The sequence below is a fragment of the Strongylocentrotus purpuratus genome, unplaced genomic scaffold (assembly GCF_000002235.5).
Source record: "Strongylocentrotus purpuratus isolate Spur 01 unplaced genomic scaffold, Spur_5.0 spur5_scaffold_2, whole genome shotgun sequence".
NCBI lineage: Eukaryota > Metazoa > Echinodermata > Echinoidea > Camarodonta > Strongylocentrotidae > Strongylocentrotus > Strongylocentrotus purpuratus.
In genome coordinates this window covers 20,025,380-20,049,266 of record NW_022145605.1, presented here as the reverse complement: position 1 = coordinate 20,049,266, position 23,887 = coordinate 20,025,380, and the positions used below count along the sequence as shown (strand labels likewise).

Below are 23,887 nucleotides of genomic sequence, written 5' to 3'. Positions count from 1 at the left end.
ACATCAACCTATATTTGAAAGTGCCCATCAAAGTCATAAAGAAAAGAACAGACTCCAATTTGTTGCTAAGCACTGAAAATATATTTTAAAAAATAGCCACCTTAATGCATCATTATCCAAGAATTTTCCAAAGCCTAATTTTTATATGCTTATTTCCATACATGCACACATTATTTCTCTATTTACATTCATATAAATATGTTCTGAAAATATATTGATATATTTGAAAAATTCTTCAAAATTTTCCTGAAAACTAATAATATAATGGTTATCTCTTTGAACAACAAAAGTACTTGGTATATAATTCAAGATGATCGAGAAGTACATTTCTTCTTTTTTAATTTCAATAGCTATCCCTTCAATTTTCAGACAATGTTTTTACTTTGTACAGTGTATAATGTTTATTGAGTCAATGTAGTAGTATCCGTAAAATATTGTTGCCCATTTAAATAGCTACACGTTATCAGGTCACTTTTATGTTAATTGAGAGTGTATGTTAAACTTTATTTACTCGAAAAAATCTTTACAGAAATAATATTTGACGCTCATATTTTGAATGTAGTTTTACGACATGAAACTACTCGCAAGAGAAAAAAATGTTGATTGGTGATTGGTATACTTTAGAGAAAGAGCGAGAGAGCAAAAGAGAGAGAGAGAGAGAGAGAGAGAGAGAGAGAGAGAGAGCATTAGCCAATACAATTACTTTTCAATTGATGTTTATGATGTCATTACATCAAATATACATAGCACAAAGATGCTATAAATAGTTTTCAATGTTTTTAATGAGGGATCGATAGTGAAAGTAAATGCAGTAGAATGACATTACATGCACAGCACCTGACTGAAATCTGATAAGAAAGATTGATAAAAATAGAAAAACAAAGTTATGATCTATATCCAGTGTATCTTTCCATCTACGTGAGGACAAAATCAATTGACCACATGATAAGTGAACATCAAGTACACTTGCATTATTATGAAATAGAATAAAGAAATCCTTATCACTCACTCAAATATTCATTCAAGTGTTTTCAAAGATATCCTGGCAGCATTTTTTTTTTCCTTTTGGGTGAATCCTAATTGCGGAAATGGTTATCAAAGTTAAAAGTGCTAACAATCGTTGGACAAAAAAGAGAATAAAAATCATAACTTGCAAAAAATAGAACTTGCAAGATAGGTTAACATGTAGGACACAAAATTATTGCTTTGTGGGAAAGCCTTGTTGAAAATAGATATAGGGCTCTAGTGTACTTGCATTCAGAAAGAAAAAGTTGTAAGATAATTTATAACAAAGAGTGCTAGTAATAAAGATAAGTGTAGTTATATTTGAAATGTTACAAAAAGAACAATAGTTATTTATACTAGTTCCAGACTTGAAAAATATACCTACATGTAAATGGTACTGTGATTAAGAATTTCAAAAATTCTTGAGAGTATGTAAAAAGAGCAAATTATTCTATTGCTCATTCTATAAAGACTTATTACAGACCAGTGGGATTACTAGAATGAATTATGACCTTACTGTTTACTACTAATAAATAGTAATATCGTTCATTTAGGATCTTTAAAAACAAAAAAGTACCATATTGCTTTAAAAATTACATAATATGAAGAGAAACATGAAAAAATATACTCTTAAAAAATATATAAATCACATAGTTACTGAGGAGAGAGAAGTATGATCTTTTGACGTCTCGAAACTATCAAACAAGGTCACCAAACTTTAACTACCGGTATTACTAATAAAGCAAACAGTGAATTGAACATGATTTCAGCTTAAAATGGAAGAGCATATATGAAAGGGATAAATATATTTCAATAATATAAAGAGAACACAGCAAAGGGAAAGATAACAAGAATATATTTCATATGGAGCTACATGGAAGCTATATATTTTTTCCTATAGCGATGTAAAATGTATAGAGTTATACCATGGAGATAATGGTTATACTGGTAGTATAATACGTTTAGGATACATGAGCTGATACATACGAGCATACATTTAAAAACAAGGGTCCCCTTACACTTTATGATCAAAATATTCCCACGTATCATTTGCTTTATCTTCTCCTTTCCAGACACCACTTTCAATTTGGTCTCATTATTTTGACAGACTCGTGAATAATAAGGGTTTTAGTTTTTGACAAAATATTTAAATTCTCATGGAATCTACATGTAGTGAATGCTAAAAACTACAAACAAATGAAATCTGCTAAAATGCAAAAACAAGTACTGAAGATGACAAATGTGATACTAATTGGTTCAAAATCAACTTGCATTGTTCTTCATTTGTGTTTCAACATCACTTTTTTTCAAAAGAGGTTGTGCATTCATATTGATGCATTACATTCTACCTGTATTTGATTTTGAACCAATTTCCACGATGGCTATGATCAAAACAACTCCATACAAATACAAAGATCATATTTATTGAGTTTCTGTAGAAATGCTAGGTTATAATACTATATCTTTACTTTTGGCTAGAGCACTCATCAGAAAATAGAAAAAATATGGAGCATACTTAGCTTAATTTAAAAAACTGGCGTAAACCCAACAAAACAAAACCATTTGCAATTTTGCATACCGTATACATTAACAAGACAGGTGAGATAATGTAGCATTAGAAGTTCCAGAACCATTACTTGCAGCAGCTGAATAAAACTGAAATAATAAACAGAAAAGAATGTCGGAGGGGAAAAACAAACATATCTTCACGCAACGAGGAACCACAAGGGAACGTTGGGAGATGGAAAGTGGTCTTTCAATTATAAACAAGCCACAAAAATAATATATATACCGGTAGCAATTTGCCAATTTTTACATCTTTTACATTAAATTCTATATACGGGTAAACATGACTAGATATTATGCACCTGTAAACGGTCAAATAGCTACCTGACATGATACATAGAGATATGAGCACCTGACTATTAATCTGTGGACTACTGAATTCTCTCACTCATAAAAGGCTTTATACAGGTACTACCAGGTTCCAGTAGGCAATGGGGTAAATGCACAACAAACCATCTTGAATTTTACAGAGACTCTCTATATATATATATAATGCTACGATCACAAACGTTCGTACGAACGATTATTTCGTACGAATCATTGTTTTTCCATTGTCTTCCCAAATTTCCATTGTCTGAAAATCGTTCGTACGGCGTTCGTAGCAGTTCGTAATGGCATTTGTGACCGAGGCTTAAAGCAAAAGTACAAAGAACCAAATGATACAGTTAATGTCTTCACCACAGAGTGGACGTTTTCTGATTCTATTAACGTGAAAATGGATAAAAGTATTACCGGTAGTCTTCATTTAATTTTGTGATGAAGAAAGTATTAAAATATGGAGTAAAGGAATACAGCAAAGATGTACATGTATTTGAAAAGATAAAAGTTTGAACCTTCATCAGAACTTCAAGGGGTGAATATCGTATGTATGTTTTTCATCACACAATCAATATGGGTTCTGACTTTATAAAATCCAAACAAAAATGAACAAAAAATGTCATTCTAGTAAATTTGAAGAAAGAAAACTTGAGAAAATACAGTTTAAATGCCCTTTCAAACTGCCATCAAGTATTATTTCTGTACTAAAACTGCAAATGATATAGAATGGTATGGGAACAATTTTTTGAGCACACTTAAGCTTCAGCTAAAAGGTCCAGAAAAATATAATATGTATATGAAAAGTATACATGTACACTATAGCCCATATCAAAAGTTGGAACAATGTGTTTCCGCCTCCTATGTGAAATGATAGTAAGAGTACGATTTATTCTGCTGGATAGATGAAAGTTCTGAGCAGATATAAACTTGATCTATAAAATCATATTGTCACAATTATTTTATGAAAGAAGGAAAGTATAAACATTATTGAAAACAAGAAATTGAAAGAAATTGAAAACAATAAAATTGTGAAAACAAAGTTATGATTGAGCTCTAGATGAAGTGAAGTATGCGTGTGCAACATTGAATTGGCAAAAGAATGATGAAGCACAAGATTAATAAAGAGAATTTCTCTCGCGTAATATCAGATTAGACAGCAATAAATTATTTTGAATTTCATAGAATGAGGGAGGGTAAAAGTAAAGAGAAAAAAATTGAATCTGAGATGAACTCATGATTAAAGGCAATTAACTAGCAGTATCAAAATTTGAAGAACTTTTTTATTATCTTAATTATCTTATTATTGTTAGATACCTTTTACTAAATTCCACTGACTTTGGGCACATGACCGATTTGAGTCAAAAAGTACTTGAGATTCTCTTCGAATTTCACACACAGCACTAAAATAATTAAAAAACAATTTGATCAAAAGATGACTTCACTACTGAAGCTAACTGTGCAATTATGTACAAACTAATAACTTTCAAAATAAAGTAAACCCAAAGTGAACAAAAAATAAAGCAGATAACTTGACCAGCAAGCTGAATTTTCTAAAAGAATGTATGTAACATTAAAGCCTTCTTGTAAATGTTTTGACAATAGCAATTTGACTTGATTCTATTCAAGTTTTCATCTGAGTTGATCCTACGTATACTTGTAGATCACCTGACAAATACGATGTATCAACTACTATTAAAGTGTAAGGAAAAAGAAAGAAAAAAATTGTTGTTAAATAAGACTGAAAATCTATATTAAACTCATATCAAAATCAAGTTTTCTTATTGTTAAGTTGTACGATGTCAAATTTATTTGGGGCATCATTAGTCAGATAAAAATTCCTATGAATACTATTCCTAAAATAATGCTTTGAATATTTAATTAGATTTTCACTTTTTAGTGAAAAATCAGGGCTTCAAAATCGGTGTGTGTATCAAGTGATTATTTCAGAATATAATGATTGCTATTGAGCATGGCAGCTGAAATTCTAGAGTAGCTCTTGGAACCCAGAGTCATGAATATAGAGACCTTCAAATCCAAGCTGAAATCTCTTTTTTTTTTTACAATACCTTCGCACTATGACATTCATCCAAACTCTCTTAATCTTTCTATTTTTCTTATGCGTCCCGGAATAGAATTGTTTAGATAGACAGCGCTACATATTGCCTATTATTACTATTATTATTAATAATCATTCATGACAATGGATAGCAAAAGGGTGGCAGAAATAACAGGTGTAATGCACAGTGGCATCATTGTGATCTGAACTAATTGCTGACACACATATATTCTATAGCCTTGATTATTTGAAGAAAAAAGACAATCTTATTCAATATTCAGAACACTGTTTTGAGAAGAAGAGTGTACACAGAAATCTCACAAACTTAACGCAGATAAATTTGACACCCTTCAACCTATCAATGTCCAAACCTCAGTCTGATACAAGATCTAACTTTTGAGTTATTAATGATCAAAATTGTCAACATTTTTTCTTCTACACCTAGTACAATAGCTAAATGCCCTTTAGTATTTACCCAAACTAAACTAAACTTACCTATTCAACCAAAAAAGAGTTTGAGACAAATCTTCAAGCGTAAAATATTGCGGAAACAATATCAATGCAAGGCATGAAAGCACACTCTCAAATAAAGTATATAATTTGCTTTTTACCTATGTGCAAATGACCAAAGCTACAAAAGACATATTAGTATCCCAATTATTTTTTATGGTAAACATGACGTTACAATAACAAGACATTTGGTAAAACTGGTGTTAATGTACTCAAACCACAAGAAAATATATTAAATGATCTTTCCGATGACTTGACATTTCATCAGCACAGGTAGCACATCTATGCACGATTCTTAAGCCTAGTTTAGAAATGAAGCAGTAAGGGGCATTTCTTTTTTCATTATGTGTAAAAGAATGGCGATTGTGCACAACAAGGGTCCAACGTGTAGCTCTCTGTTATACGATACAGACGTGTAAAGTGTTCTACGCTTAAGTTTACTGCATCAAATCTGAAGGAGGCTTTATAGGTGAGTCTTAGGGGGAGGAACCAAACACTTCTGTGTTCTTCTTAGCTTAGCATTAGTACGGAGCTTTCGATTTGTCGCAATCGGAACAAGTGCCACGATGAGCGACATCACTTTCAGGCATTTGCCTGCAAACAGGAAGGCCCATCGCTGCATTGCATGCTCTCAAAATCCTACAACGTGAACTGAGCGAAATTGGGCCTGTTTGCATTGATTAGAACGACAATGCAGTGGTAGTAAACCCCTCCACCTATCATTTTGATGCATTTCTATGTCAAATTATTGCTTTAATGGCTGATAATGTCACAACAAGGACTTAAGCATGACTGAAGGTTCTAAATAACAATTAAAAGCACTCATGCAACTTGACTCATAGAATCGTCATCATCACAGAAAACTAAAATCTGCAACCACTCGCACAGTGGACGGGGGTCTGTGGAAATCTCCCTGCTTGAGTAACTTGTTTAAGTCCTTCGCCATGAAAATCCATGAAAACGCCCCTGTATGAAACTTGGCAAGAGCCACATGCGGACAGAAATAATCGTCTTGTACGCAAAAAAAACTCTTTCATAAAAATGACCTCTGTCAACCTTACGTAGAGGTGGTCAGTAGAGCCAGAAAGAGTCCGAGTGGCAAAACCGTCGAAGCAAGAGGCCGATCTGATCGTGTCCGATTAGTTTTTCCCTATGTAGGGCGATAAGGCTCATAACATGTTCCGATGCTTCAAGAAGTCCCAGAGAAACCAACTCAGTTGCAACATCCAGCTTTTTTGTTCTTATATCCTGGCCCACCATCTATATCATCAGGTGTCAACTCTGGAAAATAAAAGAAGGAAAAAAGTATTTGATAGTAGGTCTGTCTAAGATGAACATTAGACATGTAAAGCATAAGAAAAGGATAAAAACATAAAGCTGAGGTATAATATCTAGATCTTGGTAATCTTGGGTTATGGTAATGACTAAAAATTAATCTCATTAAAGCTTATACTAAGTTTTCAAGCACATCTCCCCCCCCCCCCCCCATTTCTGGAGAAAAACAGATTAATAGAAATGATACATGAAAATCAGTCATATTAAAAAGCTGGTCACATAAATCTATATTCTACTAATTAAGTTCAACCATTTAACAAAGGAAAACTTAAACCTCAAGATTTTCTTTTGTTAAACCCAATTTGGAACAAAAACTAACCCCCCCCCCTCCCATCAGGTCTACATTGCAGTAGAATACCAGCTTTAGTCTTTCTAAGACAGTCCAGTCCAATCGTTAGGTGTCTGAGCTAGTAGGTCTAATAATAAAATTCCCGTAACTATCCTTCACAAAATCATCTGCTGATCCGTCATTTTCCTGTCTATGTTTGTTTTTAGAAGGAAATATAAAGTTTCTAAATATACGATTCCATATCAGGCTCTTTTGTTAAGCTTGTTTATTAGGTTAGGTACTTCATTTCTTATCTTACATGTATCTTGTGTTCCTTTTTGATATCTTTTAAGTTTAATGTTACCTATTATATCTTGTCTTCTTTAAGGGTTGGCCTCTTACAAGGTTTGTTTCCTTTTTGGCCACTGCCTTCCTCACTTTGTATAATTCATCTTTTGTATTGTCATACATTTGTCTGTTTATATATGTATTTTTATATGTTGATCTCTTGAGGAGAAATAAATGAAACTGCAACTGAAACTATCTATGAAACGTTTCTCTGCACTTACTTATCCTGTTTTCACTGCTCTGTGCGATGGCGATCTGCCTACTAGCTGACTTGGCCTCAAGATCATCCAGGGCTTTCAGTACTGATGCATTGAACGTTATTCCAGCAAGACGGTTGAAAAATTCTTCCACGTTCTGGCCTGGTATGAAGAAAAATAATAAAAAAGTTTGAATCAAATCATCAGAGTGTACTGCAATCAAAAACTATTTCAGTTTTCTTAATTTCATTGCCGCGACTAATATTACTACGAATACTACTACATTCTTCACCATCAACATCACCATCGTCATCTCCATCACCATCAGTATCACTGTCACCATCACTATTACCATCAGTTTCACAATCACTATCATTGCATCATTGCCATCATTACTGTCACCACCATCATCATCACCATCATCATCATCATCATCATCATCATCACCATCATCATCATCTTCATTTTCATCATCATCGTGTTCTCACCTGACAATGAAGACACAGACCAGTATTCAGCCTTGATCTCTCTAGCTACCTCCATAGCAGCCTCTTCAACCTTCTGAACCTCTTCATGTGATTCCTGGATAGCAAAAAAGAATGATCAAGATGTCATCCACTCTTTCAGGGAACCTCTAATGCACTGTTCACACATGGTCAACTACCCTCTAACAAGAAGTTTGAGTTCCAAGGAAGAGAAGATAAAGTAGTAGGAAAATAATGTTTTAATAAAGAAAGAAGTTTGAGAAGAGGAATAACAATTATGAGTAGATCACGTAGAGTTACATCCCTTTTGTTTCTGTGAACAGATGATATTTTCTTGGTCGTTTGAATGTTTATACCGGTTTTAGTAAACCGGTCTATTGCTTCATGACGCAATATTATTGCAGGACCGGTTGTAAACTATATCTTTAATCCGAAAATTGGAGCTCATTTTATATGAAAACAGTTGGGAAGAGGGTTTTGGAGGGGCATTTTTAGTGGTATGTTAACAAAAAGGAGAAGAGATGCATGCTAAAAAAGGCTACAACATGTAGATCTAGAATAGTATACAAATATTGAATGGTCATGAGTGCAATGGTACAAGATTTTGCACGAGGTGAAAGATAAGAGACGCTATATTCAACGAGGCGCAGCCGAGTTGAATGGCGTCTCATCTTTCACCGAATGCAAAATATTGTTCCATTGCACGAATAAAGACCATTCACTTTTTGTTTTATACAACACCTCGGACGTTAACCGGCTTAAAACAGTTTTCCTAGGCCTAAATCTCAGCGATTTTTTGTTTGTTTTCAATTGATGAAATTGCTGATAGTGAGCGCGCACTTTTAAGCAGACAGCAAACCACGCGCGTACCATGCGCCGCACGTACCAACCTTTATGTTTAATGTGACGCGGAGTGCAATTTTGTTTGATCCTTTCGCACCATTGCACTCTGACGTCACTTAGCTCACCATATACTTTGTACATCGTTAGTGACGTCAGAGTGTAATGGTGCGAAAGGATCAAACGGAATTGCACGGCTGGAGAATGATGCCGTTCAATGGTACTTTTAGCGCATGTCATGTAATCAAGAATTGACCAATGAGGTTGCAAGAATCTTAGTAGGCGTTGTATAAATCCAGATATGTGATGAGCACTATACATTCCCAATGTCAATATATTTTGAACAACCAAAGCATTTTAGGCAGCTTGCCATAATTTCAAATCCGAATGAGGCATGTGACTTATTTTGTCAACCCTCTGGGAAACATAGAGACCGTTGTCAAATATTATTCCACATGAATAAACAGCATTTCAAAGTACATGTAGATGTATATGGATTTGTTTTTTTGTTAAGAGCTACATGTACATGTATGTTACACTTGTACACTATGTGATTCTTGCATTGATACAATGTACATGACCATGCTGCACATACTACACTGCTGTTGTATAAGGCCTAAACAAATGTTTGGTATTTACATACATGTACGTGTTGTTCTGTCTGTAGTTTGTTTCAGATTGTTTAATAATCAACGCGACTGGGGATTTCAGAGAATTTTGTGACATCAGGAAGCAAACATGTGATGTGTGTTAATTTATAGACTCGGTAGCAATAAAACCATTTACACGTAAACACACTGTATACGATATGTACAGGTAACAGTGTAGTAACTAGTTGTCTATTTTATTCAATTCCATCTTTAAATACATTTTTTACAAAGGTAAAAACATGCAATTTCATGTAAAATATAATACAGTAATTGGGATAACATACATATGTACAGTGAATTAATAAAAAGCATAGAAAGGCACAGTTTAAAAAAAAAACAAGAGAAGGTTTTGTCAGGACAGCTTCCTATCAAATTAGATTTAACAAATATAGTAAGAAACAAGTAACAGGTAAAGTTTTGGATAGTATTATCAAGAAATTGCATAGCAACCGGGAGAAAGGAGAAATGCGAGGGGGAAAAGAAAGAGAGAGAGAGAGAGAGAAAGAGAGTAGTAATGTTTATTGCTTGTTACATGTACAGTACAGGTTAATGTGCAATGTATCCTCCAAGTCTATAAAATAAGGATCAAAAGAGTAACCAATTTTACATGTATTTCCCCTTGAAACGAAATGGAGACAAAAGTACCAGGATGTACATCAGGAAATGAATATTTTAAAACACCAAATGAAAAATCATTTGTAAGTACCCACTCAATAAATTGTAAACATACTGGTATTACTGGCAATAATACTGTACTACGAGTACAGATAGATGAATATATGTCCCACATACATGTATGAAGATTCTAGGTAAATTATTATATCTATCCGGACTGGATAGATATCACATACATGTAGTACATCTTTCTGTGTACAGTGCTTTTAACTTATCATTTTGATGATTCCAGAACCTTGCAGTACACACCAATACTTATATGCTAGATGATCAACCATTTCTGATCGATTCCACAACGTCTCTTTCACAATGCAATCGCATGATCATAACTGGACTATACCTTGAAGAATGAACATGGGAATGCAGTTCAACGACTTACACATAAATCTCGCTTGGTTCCGACCAGGAATATGTGAGGATCATGACTGTTCTCGAGTAGTGATTCTTGATACCACCTCTTGGCATGGTCTAACGTGTACGATTCCCTCATGTCAAACACGATCACAACAACTGAAAGTAGAAAATAAATAAATAAAAGTATTATTAGTTTGAAATACTATACATGTATCACAACAACTTAAAGGGAGTGGGTTGTCAGTTTCCTTGTGCAGAAGGCCATAATTCGCTGACACCATATTCGGTGAATATACCATTAATGTGTGTACAAGTTTGCACGCAGCAAACTTGTAGGCCTATCAAGAAATACCACTTGTCTCTTGGAGAGTCTTTGTGTGAGGGGAAAGAGAGAGAATGACTTAGACACGTGGGGGTATGGATGGGGTTTAATGCAGGGGAAAAAATATTTAAAACATTTCGGGGGCTTCTTTTCAAGCTTGCTTGCATGAAAATAACACTCTTTAATTTGTTTTACATTGAACTCTATGCAAATTTTTTGGGGCTCTTTTTGGCAATTTGGGGGTTAATTCATCCCTAGGCCCTGTGTATTTTTCCCCCTGGTTTAATGCAAAGCATTACATAAGGCCTGTTGATCATAAGACTGAAGGCTAATCCTGGTGACTGACAACACCTGATATTGGTAAACACCTGAATGGTGTCAAATTCCCCCATGAGAGCAGGCCTCTCGCCAAGAAATTAAAAACGCGTGGCGCGACCCGAGGGAAAATTTGACCCCCCCCCCCCCCCCCCCCCCAAAAAAAAAAAAAAAAAAGTAAAAATTTGATTTTTTTTTTTTTTTTTTTTTTTTTTTTTTTTAAATTTAAATTAATTTTGTACATGTATTACAAGTAATTTGATGAATTTTTAATACCATACCTGCCAACCCTTACGAATAATTCAGAATATTCTGTTTTTTGGGGATTTCTAGGACCAGAAAATCTGGAATTTTCTGATTTTTCAAAAAAAAAAAAAAAAAAAAAAAAAAAAAAAAATTTTTTTTTTTTTTTTTTTAAAGAACGCGTGGCGCACGCGCCACGCGTTATCTGTGTACGCGAGGGCCATGCATGAGAGTCCACTCCTATGCCTCTTTATAAAATAAAGACAGAAATACACACATTATCAACTTAATAATTATCAACCCGGCCTTTGACTACTGAAGTCAATCCCACAAATTTAATATAGGACCCACCTTGTTTCCCTAGGCAATGGGTTAAAAGTTTTTAAAAAAGCTTTAATACATATTAAAGGGATCGTTTAACAATGTTAAATCTGAGATACACGGCCCTACGTGCTACCAGTGTCTGTGATATGGTGTAATATTGAAGCCCTAAAAAAATTGCGCTTCAAAATGATCAAGAAGTGCCTCAAAAAAGTAAAAATCTTTGAGTGACCGGTTTTACCATACTCGTTTTTCCCAATAGACTGTAGTGTTATGAAAACCGTCAGGCGAACGGTTTTCAAAATTTGTAATTCCAATCATAAATATCTTGATAATCAGACCGGCGATCGGCTTGTAAAAGTCATGGGGTTACTGACTGACCTAAAGGTTTATAATTATTATTGTATCATGAGCTAAATCCAGAATTTTGTTTCAGAATCTGAGACAAAGTTACCGGATCCCTTTAAACATTGGCAGAACAAACACATCTCAGAACATGCCTACAGGCAACTCTTACAGGTATAATTTTCAATCCTTTACAAAAAAAATCAATGAAGATGGAATGTTTCTGACATTTAATTTTGCTGTAGTTATGTAAATGTCAAAATTATTGACATATGATTGTGGGAGCCACTTGCATTCATCAATCATACTAGATCAATAAAGAAGGCATTTATTATAAGCCTAACTGAATTCTGCTGATATAGAAATAACCATCTGACACTCAACTTTGTGATACCAAGTACAAAATGTATTAATCTAATTGGAAAACAAAAATCTTTAATTTCTCACCATGTGCTCCTCTGTAGTAGGCAGCTGCTATACATTTGAACCTCTCCTGCCCTGCCGTGTCCCACCTGATAAAAATACACACAATGTCAACAAAGAGTCACATGATTACTTCATATTTTCAGAATGATCATATATGTACAATGTACATCATAGCACAACACAAGAAGGACATATGTACACTCAAACAGAGTAACAGAGGCTATATATATATGCATTAAACAATTTGATGAAGAATTAGTTGAACAGAAATTGCTTTTAATTTTTGTTTGTTGCTTTGCATTTATTTAATTCCATGCCCCACCACAGGAAACACAAGGGTTATTGTTTTTTACTTCTTTTTTGTTGGGGGGGGGGGGGGGAGGCGGATGCCTCACTTGTAATATTTGTTTATACCATTTCATCATACATGATGTTGGTGTCGTTGAAAAGTTTGTTTAATCCCCTAAAATGATGCTCCATTTGTACTAATTATGTATTCATGGAATGTGCAGTAAATATGGGGCCAAGTCACACACAAAAGTGAAATGTACATACATGTAAATGGTTTGTTTTATTGAAAAATCATCTCGCAGCCTGAAGGCTGAATTGTGTGACTTTTTACAAATTGATAACAAAATTACAATACAATAAATACATGTGAAATCAGACATTGCAAGATATAAATTCAAAATTCTTTCAAGTTCATAGTAAAAATATAAAATACAAAGATATATACATGTATGTATAAATGTGAACATGCAATATGCATTGTTATTGTCAAGTGAATTCTTCATAACTTTTTTTTTTTATATATATTTTGAATGATGTTTGGGTGGTCACCATTGACAATATGTAGGCCTATTCAGGTGTACTGCACATTCCTTGATTATCATTCCACAAATGGGGCTTCATTGTAAAGGGGAACAGGCTTTTCAATGATCTACATGTACATGTATATCAACAACAAGTATGATAATGTAGTAACCAGCGAGATTTCAATGCTCAAACTTGAATTGCATAACCTTTTTTTATTAGGAGTTTAGTAATGAGCACCCTTGATGGAAACTTACACTTGATACATTGTGTAAATGTATAAAGCTTTGTGCTGGTATGGTGTTACAAATTGTGCAGGGAAGCAAACATGGCAACAAGGCCAGCTCCATAGTTTGTATGCATATAATCATTTTAAGGGTTCAAATTACTTGGGTACCAGTAAGCTAAATTACATGTACATGTACATGAATGGGAACCTATTATTAGAGAGGACACTTGGTGCATTGTTTTCCATCATGAAAGATATTCACTGTTCATGCTTCAAACAAAAGAGTAGTATGTTTCCTACTGGCGTCTATTGTTTATAGAGACAGTTAATTTCTACAAAGGGTTATCACAGCAAGCTTACTGTGAAACATACTGTACATCTCCTAGGTTCCTATATTTAATATAGGCCTACACTGCATGTACACACTACACATGCTTGTTTACACAATGACATGACAGTATTACAAGACAGCATTACCAAGATCTCTGGTATTGGTATTTACATTTCTATGGTTTATTACACTGGTCCCTAAAGGCTTGTTAAGATATGGCATCGTAAACTGCAGCAAAAAAGCCACCATATTTTGTTAATGTGTAGAATAAATGACAGCTGCGTGTACTATTAAATTAAGGATTTGTGCATATTTCCTGAGATCTGTATTATGAGATACTGAAACCTGAAGTGCATTGCACTTTCCGTCACCACTTTAAAACAAACAGCAGTTTAGTAGCTTCATATCTGAACGAGCCTTAATTAATAGTGGCAAATAGGGAAGTAACAAGTACTTCACGCATTGGCTCCTTTATCATACTTCCCAGTTCATCACAAGGATAAACATTCTTTCTTTGTTGTTGCTATATTAAACTGCCATGTTTTTGATGAGTTGAATGTACATTGTTGTGAGAGCTTGGAAACGCTTGTTATTAAAGCTCCTATAGCTCTACTCTAGCAAGCATACTCAAATTTTTACATGAACTAAAATTTAAAAGAAATATGTGATATATGCCTATTTATGTTCATGATTCGGGAAGTACATCTGACAAACTTCAGTGTTTGTTCAGAACAGAATACAGCTGTAGGAGATGTGAAAGAATACCATTATTTTGAAGTCATTTACATGTACCTGTATAGTCATTGTGTTTTTACCAAATGATATATACTACAATCTGTATTAAGCTTCATCTAGGCGGGCCTGGATTAGGCTCTCAATACATTACATGTCTAGGAATGCACTGTATACAAAAGTTACATAATATTCCTTGAATATACCTTGAAGGCCACACCTTGCCATCATGTGATGAAGATACATAACAGTAGATGGTGTGGTGTGGCAAAATTAAAGGGGGTCCCATAGGACCCATTTAAAAACATTGCAGACATTTTGCAGACATTTTTGCAGGCCTTATAATGGTCAACAAGGAGCTCTACGCTCTACGCAGAAGAAAACACTGTCAGAATTCCCCTAGTGATACCACTAGTATAGGAAATAATAATGCCACCAGCAACACCTTCAGTGGTCAGGGGTATACAGAGTAAAAAAGGTAGTTTTGTTTTGTTTTTTTGGTACATGTACAGGTATGTCATGATTAAAAACACATCATATTTCATTATTGGCAGGTTTTCCAGTAATTTAGTGACTAGTATGGATGCTATAAATTGTTACTGTATTGTTTAATACAGTAATTGTGTTCGCCTACTAATTTTCCACTAAATCGCTATGAAAAATTATAATTGCTAATGTCAAGAGTAGAGTTACTGTGAATGGCCAGATGTATTTCCCTTGATGAACATTACCAAGTCCACTTGTTACTTTTAGCTCATTTCGCATATATTATACTCCCTAGCAAAGCAAGATTAGTACATCAATTCAATTCACTTCCAATTTTGCAAAAAAAAACATGCATACTGTACAATGTGTAATAACATGACAATACTTTGCTATGTGGGATATTTGTCAATTTAAACATTGACCTTCAAAGTTCAAATGTTTACAGAGCATTTTTCCACACGGAATAATAATTGTGAGGACTTCCTCTTAATATCAGACTTTTCCTTCATTCAGGATATTGCTACAACACACTGACAAAATCATGACTAGAAAACAGGGAAATGGGGAATTCTACAAGGTAGCAATTTAAGGAAACTGGAAAATATCTAAATTTTACACCTGAAAAACTTGTTAAGTATGGTTTAACAGTTGTCATTACCTCATGACTTTAGATTTGATTACCCTTAAAAGGGAAGTAGATCTATGTAAACATTTGTTGAAGGAAAATAATCTAGAGCATTGTTTCACTCTCACAGAGTAACTTGATCAACAAAAATCAAAACAAATTTAAAAATAAAAGGAAAATACACACATAAAACCCACTTCATTTTTGTTTTAAATGAATAAGGTATTGACAACTGTGGTTGCCAACTAAAACCAAATTTAAAGCCAGGCTTCATCAACTTCTGATGCTTACCGGTACCTGGTAGATGAAATGCACTGTATGAGCTTTGCACAGCGTCCTGTACGTCACGCAGCACATTAATTACATTAAAAATTAATTAAAAAATTGGTCAGAACTAAAACTTTCCACAAATGAACTAACCCATAATAGCCACAGACTCATACCAAAAGATAGCCATATAAATAATTTCATCTGTTGTTATTTCTTGTTTAAAGTCTCTAAATGTCCCGTACGTCACAATCCAAATAGCTTGGACCTGCCCACTCATGAAATATATAATTGAAATTTAAAAAAAAAAAAAAAAAACAACATATTTTCATCTCTGTTTTAAGTTCTACAAACCGATGACAGAAAACCATTCAATTTTTTTTTTACTGGTAGTGAAAGTATCAAACTTGCACTACCGTATATGACTAATTTATACAGTGTAGTTACCTTGAGCTGAATGAAACTTGTATAGAATTGACATACTAATTATCAATGATAAGCAATAGGCCATTTTTTTGTTGTAATTTAATCAAATCTAATGCACAATTCATTATTAAGTGCCTTGTTACAAATTATTTGATGCACCTGTTATGAATTTTAAAAATTGTATTTCAATAGTCAGGTAGGACAACTCCAATGTTTGTTCCACCTAGCAACAATTGATGTACGCAATTCACATTTTAACTATCTAAATACAATTACTTGTAAATGACATTATGAGTATATGGCACTTAACAAATATCTATGCACCATATTTAATTACATTACAAGAATGGTCTATACGGTGTTGTGAGCAATACTAAAACAAAGGCCTGTATGCTAATAAACTTGTAAACATGATGCAGAGTTTAATAAGGCTTAAAAACAGGTTTAACCCAAAGGAACTTTATAAGGAAGTTAGTTTGAGGTCTTAGTTTTGCTTTTGTTAAACATGACTTTAGACCCTGAGACAGGTTTAACTGCATTAACTGCTTACATGCCACATAAAATAATCTCTCTGTGCCACATAGTATTTTTATCATGGGATAGATACAATGTATATAGCAAAGGCTTCATGATTATTTAACTGTTTCCTGTGCAAGATCAATCTACACATACCAGTGTTTAAAGACTTTAAAGGGTTGTCATGAAGATAATGAAGCCCTGGGCCCCGTCTTATAAAGAGTTACGATTGATCCAATTCAGTCGTAACTTCGTACATGTAAGTCCTCCAATCAATCGCAAGTTTGCAGTCTCCTATAAGTACATAGTTGCGACTGATATCAACTCTTTATAAGACGGGGCCCAGAAATGGGTAATTTTGCGAAGCCATTGCGCAATGTTGTACCATGGACCATGGTTGCACAAAGCAATCCTTCCCTCACATGGTGCCTATTGTTTTGTGCAGAAAGTCAAAGAAAGCAACTAAAAGTGTTAAAAAGAATACAGACCAATGAAATTTGAAAGGACTTACAGCTGAAGGTTGAATGGTATCCCTAAAACGTCAAATCTCTCCACCTCAAAGTCCACTCCTATGGTGGCCTTGTAGTCACGATCGAAAACCTCGTGGCAAAATCGGTTGACCAGGCACGTCTTGCCGACCGACACATCTCCAACAACTATCACCTTGGATACCTGAAGTCTGGAGACAAAAATAATAAGTAATAATTTTTTTTTATGCATTTTTCTGCATTTTTCCAAATATAATAACTGAATAAAACAAAGAACATACATGTACATGTATGGTATATTACAATTTTAATATACAAACAATAATAACTTCATGTCAAAATGTTTTGTTTGCATATAACAAAACTTAACATTTCTACAATATATTATTATAAATTTAAAGTATTATCCAAACTACCGGTATCTGTTGAAAAAGTGCAGGAGATCGCAATCATAAAGCGATGCTTGACTAGGATGGCGGCCTCAAACAAAAAACATCTTAAGGTTCTGATAAAATGATTGCACAGATAAATAAAAGAAACCGACTCGGTTAAATATTTTCAAATTTACACCTACTGTACGGCACTTCAAAAAAGCATTGTATACTTCTCATGTTCATACAAATTTATTGTTTTAAAATGAGAGAAGATGGCTCTTAGCTCCACATTACCACATTAATATGTACAGTTGTAGGGGATCCAGATTGCATATGTTAGGATCTGTATACCAAAGTCCTATGGAATGTTAAACATTTTTTTTAATTCAGAAAGTTTGTACTTTTGTGCATGGGTACTTACATGTTCATCAGCCTTTTCATATCTAGAGATTAGTATAAACATGCCAACTCAACAGTTTTAAAACATTTTTTTTTTTTTTATAAATGTAATGCTTCCAGGGAGAAATTTCAATTATTTAAACATATTTGTGGCTTACACCCAGTAAATAAGTTTTAAACATGTTTATAGAAAATTTTCCCAGTGTGAACATCGTTTATACGATGTAGGGATAGATACAAAGTCGCGATTCATACATGTACGCCCCTAAAAGCAAGCTGCAGATACGAAGTTCGTATCTAGAGAGCTTGACATCTTGTGTGTGAAAGGTTATTCGTGTTTAAACGTGTTTAAACTGGATGGAACGCGCGCTTTGTTTGATATGACATGACCTTCAATGCGCAATGGCACTATACTGCGCATTTTAAGAGCAGTAGTTAATCACGAAACGATTAACGATCGCACCGAAATTTCTGTGTGTGAAAGTCGTATGTACAGATGATTAGTTTAAAGCCCTTTAAACTAATCATGTTTATGGAATTTTAGCTGTGTGTGAAAAGGCTGCATGTAGTACCTACATGTACATGTGTGTCTTTATAGGTATGTTATTATCAAGCCCTGGAAAGTGGAAAATATTTCTATTCTGTAGGAAAATGCAATGAATGATTCAACACTTCATGAGTACATTTTTTTCTATGGTACATTAGATGATTAGAGGCGATATAGAACTTTCAAAATAACAAAATGTAATTACTTTCATTTCCTTATGGTGTTTAATGAAGCCAACCTTATAAAGGGAAATGCAATGTGTTTTAATTAAATACATGAACTGTTTTTTGCAGAAAATGGAGAGCTATTAATAACCACTACATGTAGATATGACTCAAAGTTCAAACTTGCATTCAGAGTATTTAAAAACATAATGGACCATCACCACATTCCTTTGACATCAAACAATAAACATCATGGAATGTTTACTTTTTCCCCATGGTTTATCCCTTATAATTTTCACCATACAGTACAGACTTTAGTCAAATCTTCAAGGGGGAAAAGGACACCAATGGTACACACAATGGGCCTGTATGGTTCAGCAGTAAAAAAGTCACACAGACATCAAGATGGGACAGAAATTAAAAAGGATATCTCTTCTACAAAAAGGAAGTACATACAGTACATACATTTAATGTACAAATGTAAATGATATTTAAGTGTAACATGTTAAATTTCAAAACTGGTTTTAGGGCTGTGTGAATGGGTCTACAGTGAAATCTGTATACAAGGATAATTCCAGGGAGAATAGAAAAGTTGTACATGTATATTATAACAGTTACATGTACTGTACATATAAACAGGTGTTCTCAGGTTTTCAATGAAAAACATAATTCAAGGCAGGAAATTGAAGGACAACAAAAACATACGGGTCCATGTACGTATGTTGTCTTTCCATACAGGTAAGTTACAGTCATTGAACTGCTCTCCTTTCATTTTAAATTGAAGACCCCCCCCCCCCCCCCCCCCAACCCTCCAGCCCCCGCAGAAATAAAACACTCCCTCAAATCACCCCTATGAACCCTGTAGATGACCTGTTGATCTTGAATACGATTTTCAGCACAGGGGTTCTATCAAGGCAGTGCTCATCTTCTTCAAATTTCACTTTTTTTCCTTTTACAGACAAGAAATCCACTGTGATCTTTATTTTACTCGTAACATTGTGAATTTCATATTTCTTAGAAGAATCTCACCATAATCACTGATTCACCGTGCACAATATAAAAGGTGCAATTGTTTGTACCATGTTGACATACAGGTGTACAATATTGGCTACTTTTTTGTCAGATTGTAATTTCCATTTAAGCCATTTCAATTTATGCCATCAAATTAATTACTTTGAATAAATCATTATCCAAATTGGTGACTTACATATAAATCAACAGCAATTTACTTGAAAACCAGTTTACAATTGCAATGCAAGTATTAAATAAAAATAAATATTATATGGTTACATATTTTTTACATGTATTTAGGCAAAAACCTAGCCAAGCTGAGGAACATACGTCTCAAGGTTTGTTGGTGTTCAAAGTAAATAACAAAATACTTTTGAACAGGTGTTCACTGACAAACAAATTTGATGGATTCACAAATAGATCAACATTTTAAAGACATCTCAACTACTCTGAATGACAGTTGGGCAATTCCACGGTAACGGAAGGACACTCAGACAAGATTTTTGAACTTCAGGTTCATACTAAAAGAACTGTTTTATTAGTATAAGATGTGAAACAGTATAGATATAATACCTATATAAGTGCCTTTAATTTTCACACAAAAAATTGTCATTATAGTTAAGTAGTTTAAGAATGTGCATATTAATTATCTCGGTAACGGAAGGACATAAAATGGACATGGTTTTTCCAGTTAATTAGTGTTTATCCAAACTTTGTGAAGTTGATGAAGCTTCCCACTTGACTGAAACACATTTTGTTCCCCATAGTTTAATACATACTAATAAAACATTTCTTTTAGTATGAACCTGAAGTTCAAAAATCTTGTCTGAGTGTCCTTCCGTTACCGTGGAATTGCCCAGTTCTTATTTACAATACGTACATGTACATGTATATCTATTCTAAACTTTACTCGATTTTTTTTAATAAGAATATATAAGAAAATATATTAATATCATAATAATGATAAACTGAAATTCATGAACTGTATTAAAACATTATCCTCATGACCTACTTTTATCCAAGGGGTCAATTGTCATGACCCTGAATAGGCTTAAAGCCTTGGGTGACCAGTAAAGATCATATGATATATTTCTCCAGGAATTCCGCTGCAATTTTATAGCCACAATAACCGATGGGTTCAAATAAGTAGGGCTTGTCACGTTTTGAAATTCGAGAGATTATTAAAGTACATGTCTATATAATACACCAGTTTACAGTTGTGTGCGCCATTTTAAACAAAGCCAATGACCTAGAGGTCATGTATTTATGCGTAAATTAGGATTGCGCCCATGCAAATTTTGATGATATCACTGCCTACGCGCTGCGTTGTGCGCACACATCATCATTTGCATGGGCGCAATCTTAATTTACGCATAAATACCAGAGGTCAGAGGTTATTGGCCCCAATTTTGGGGCCAATGACCCAAGGTCAACTCAACTGTCTGCGCATGCGCACTGATACAACTGTAAACTGGTGTATTGTAGGTTGGCCACTTATAAGGGCCACTTCCTTTCTTGCTGCTACATGTAGTACCTACTGCACCATGCATTTACATGTATTTTCATGTACTGGTATGCATTTTATTTGTAATTGCTCTGGTGAAATAAATCTGAATTAGATAATAAGAGAATTCTAACCTCTAGAAAATAAAATTGTTTGTAATTATTCTTCAATGAATGAATAAATGACCCTGATTTGATTAGTAATCTTATCTGTCAATAACATTGAACATTTCATGAATAATAATTTTGATAGGTTACCATGGCAACCAAAGTTTATGAACATTCAAAATCTGAACAATATTGTGCCCAATGCTCTTCACAACAGAGCCTTAACAATCTCGCAACAATTCATTAACTACTTTCCCTCCAAGTTCCACATTTCAAAATTTGCCTGTAGTCAGATAGTGATCTCTATTTTTCTGATTTTGAGTTGAAATCTTGAAATGGATTACCTGTATGGGCCCCATTGGCATTAGGCCGACATATACATGTGTGCAGGAAAAATATCAAACATCAATTATAAATAACTACATTTTGTTCTCCTCATAAGTTTTATCTGGACAAGAAACAGAGAATACTGTTCAATCTCCATAGTTACTTACCCTACTGTTCCAGTCTTATTGGCAAGACAAGCATCTCTAACTTTTGGTTCAAAATCTCTCTCTTTGTAGGGTGTTTCTTCTTTATAAGGCTGCAAGTGAGAAAGATGAGACATGTAAAACAGTAAATAAGGTTCTATAAAGCCAAGACTAATCTGATTTCTTCTTCTTCTTTTTTCTTCTTCTTCTCCATCTCCTCCTCCGTCTCCTTCTCTTTCATTTTCATCATCATCATCATCATCATCACCATCATCATCATCATCACCATCATCATCATCATCATCACCATCATCATCATCATCATCATTATCACCATCATCATCATCATCATCATCATCATCACCACCACCATCATCATCATCATCATCATCATCCTTATCATCACCACCATCATCATCATCATCACCATCATCATCATCATCATCATCACCACCACCATCATCATCATCATCATCATCATCACCACCATCATCATCATCATCATCACCACCATCATCATCATCACCATCATCATCATCATCATCACCATCATCATCATCATCACCACCATCATCATCATCATCATCACCATCATCATCATCATCATCATCATCCTCATCCTCATCATCATTAGCATCATCATCATCATCATCATCATCATCATCACCATCATCATCATCTTCTTCTTCTTCTCCTCCTCTTCCTCCTCCATCTCCTTCATCTTCTTCACCACCACCACCACCACCTCCTCGATCCTTCTCCTTCATCGTCTTCATCTTCACCACCTCCTCCTCCTCCTTTTTCTTCTCTTTTTTCTTTTCAGGACTTCTCTCTTATATTTATTTTTCTCCTTCCTTTTTATCATCATCACCATTTCTCCATAATGATCATCATCATCATCATCATCATCATCATCATCATCATCATCATCGCTACCATCATCACCACCATCATCACCACCATGATCCAAATCGTCAAAATCCCTAGTGGCAGGCCTGTAACAAAAGTGTTTGTATTTGAAAGGTCATAAATATATAGGAAAAGGGAAGCGATAATTAAAAATAATAATGGCAGCAGCCATTAAATATGTTTACCTTAGGCTTGAATAATTACACTTTAATATAATGTCAATCAACATTAAAGACAATAGCAAAATAGAATATATTGACACACAAAAAATAGTACAAGAAACAAGCAAGTAATGCAAGCCAACATCTGGCATAAATAAGAAAACAGCTCAGCTCAGAGTCAGAGTCTCTGAACATTGTGATTATGTCCTTTGTCAGAACTTCACGCTCGGGTCAGAGACCGACACATGACTCTTGTGGAGTTGGGAGAGAGAAAGTAATAACGATAACCCTTTGTTAATTTTTGTCTGTCCTAAAAAAAACATGAGAGAAGAAGAGTTAGAGGTGTAACAAAGTTAGAATAAGAATTAAGATGTAGATCTAGAGTTATATAGAGAAATGATTGCCAAGAAGAATTCTACTGACCTGCGGAAATTTTATCAAATTTCGATCTCTTGCAACTTGGCTAATCCTCATTTTGGAATCGGATGCAACTTCTAACTAGGTTTGATAAACATCAGTATATTAGGTCCAACTTTCTAATTCTATAAAAGAGAGTTTACTTCAGTCTTCAATCAGCTTCGTTCATAGACATTGACCATGTTGACATAACTCAGAAGAATCACCACCATTCATTCAATCACCACCACTGCACTGAGCTGAAGTGACTGATCACTGCACTTGACATCGCCTGCTAACTTATTTAGTCTATTGCCTGGCCTGGCACTGGTTTTCGTTGGAAAAAAAGCATT

General features: G+C 34.3%; 1 protein-coding gene across 1 annotated transcript; it reads right to left on the bottom strand.

The window, feature by feature from the left end:
- Positions 1-774: 774 nt before the first annotated feature.
- On the bottom strand, positions 775-23,751 carry LOC592413 (ras-related protein Rab-34). The gene is made up of 8 exons (XM_030991924.1): positions 23,562-23,751; positions 22,093-22,181; positions 17,516-17,683; positions 12,601-12,665; positions 10,633-10,763; positions 8,092-8,185; positions 7,628-7,765; positions 775-6,736 (listed from the first exon to the last, which is right to left on the bottom strand). Exons 1-8 carry the CDS (start codon positions 23,610-23,612, stop codon positions 6,669-6,671), a joined length of 804 nt encoding a protein of 267 aa, XP_030847784.1. The 5' UTR covers positions 23,613-23,751; the 3' UTR covers positions 775-6,668.
- Between the last annotated feature and the right edge of the window lie 136 nt (positions 23,752-23,887).

Coding starts and splice junctions, on each gene's coding strand:
- LOC592413 (XM_030991924.1), bottom strand. CDS start 23,612: ATGAGGATTAGCCAAGTTGCAAGAGATCGAAATTTGATAAAATTTCCG. Junction 10,764..12,600: donor CTACTACAGAGGAGCACATG/GTGAGAAATTAA, acceptor TTCTACTTTCAG/TTGTTGTGATCGTGTTTGAC. Junction 6,737..7,627: donor GAGCAGTGAAAACAGGATAA/GTAAGTGCAGAG, acceptor TTTATTTTCCAG/AGTTGACACCTGATGATATA.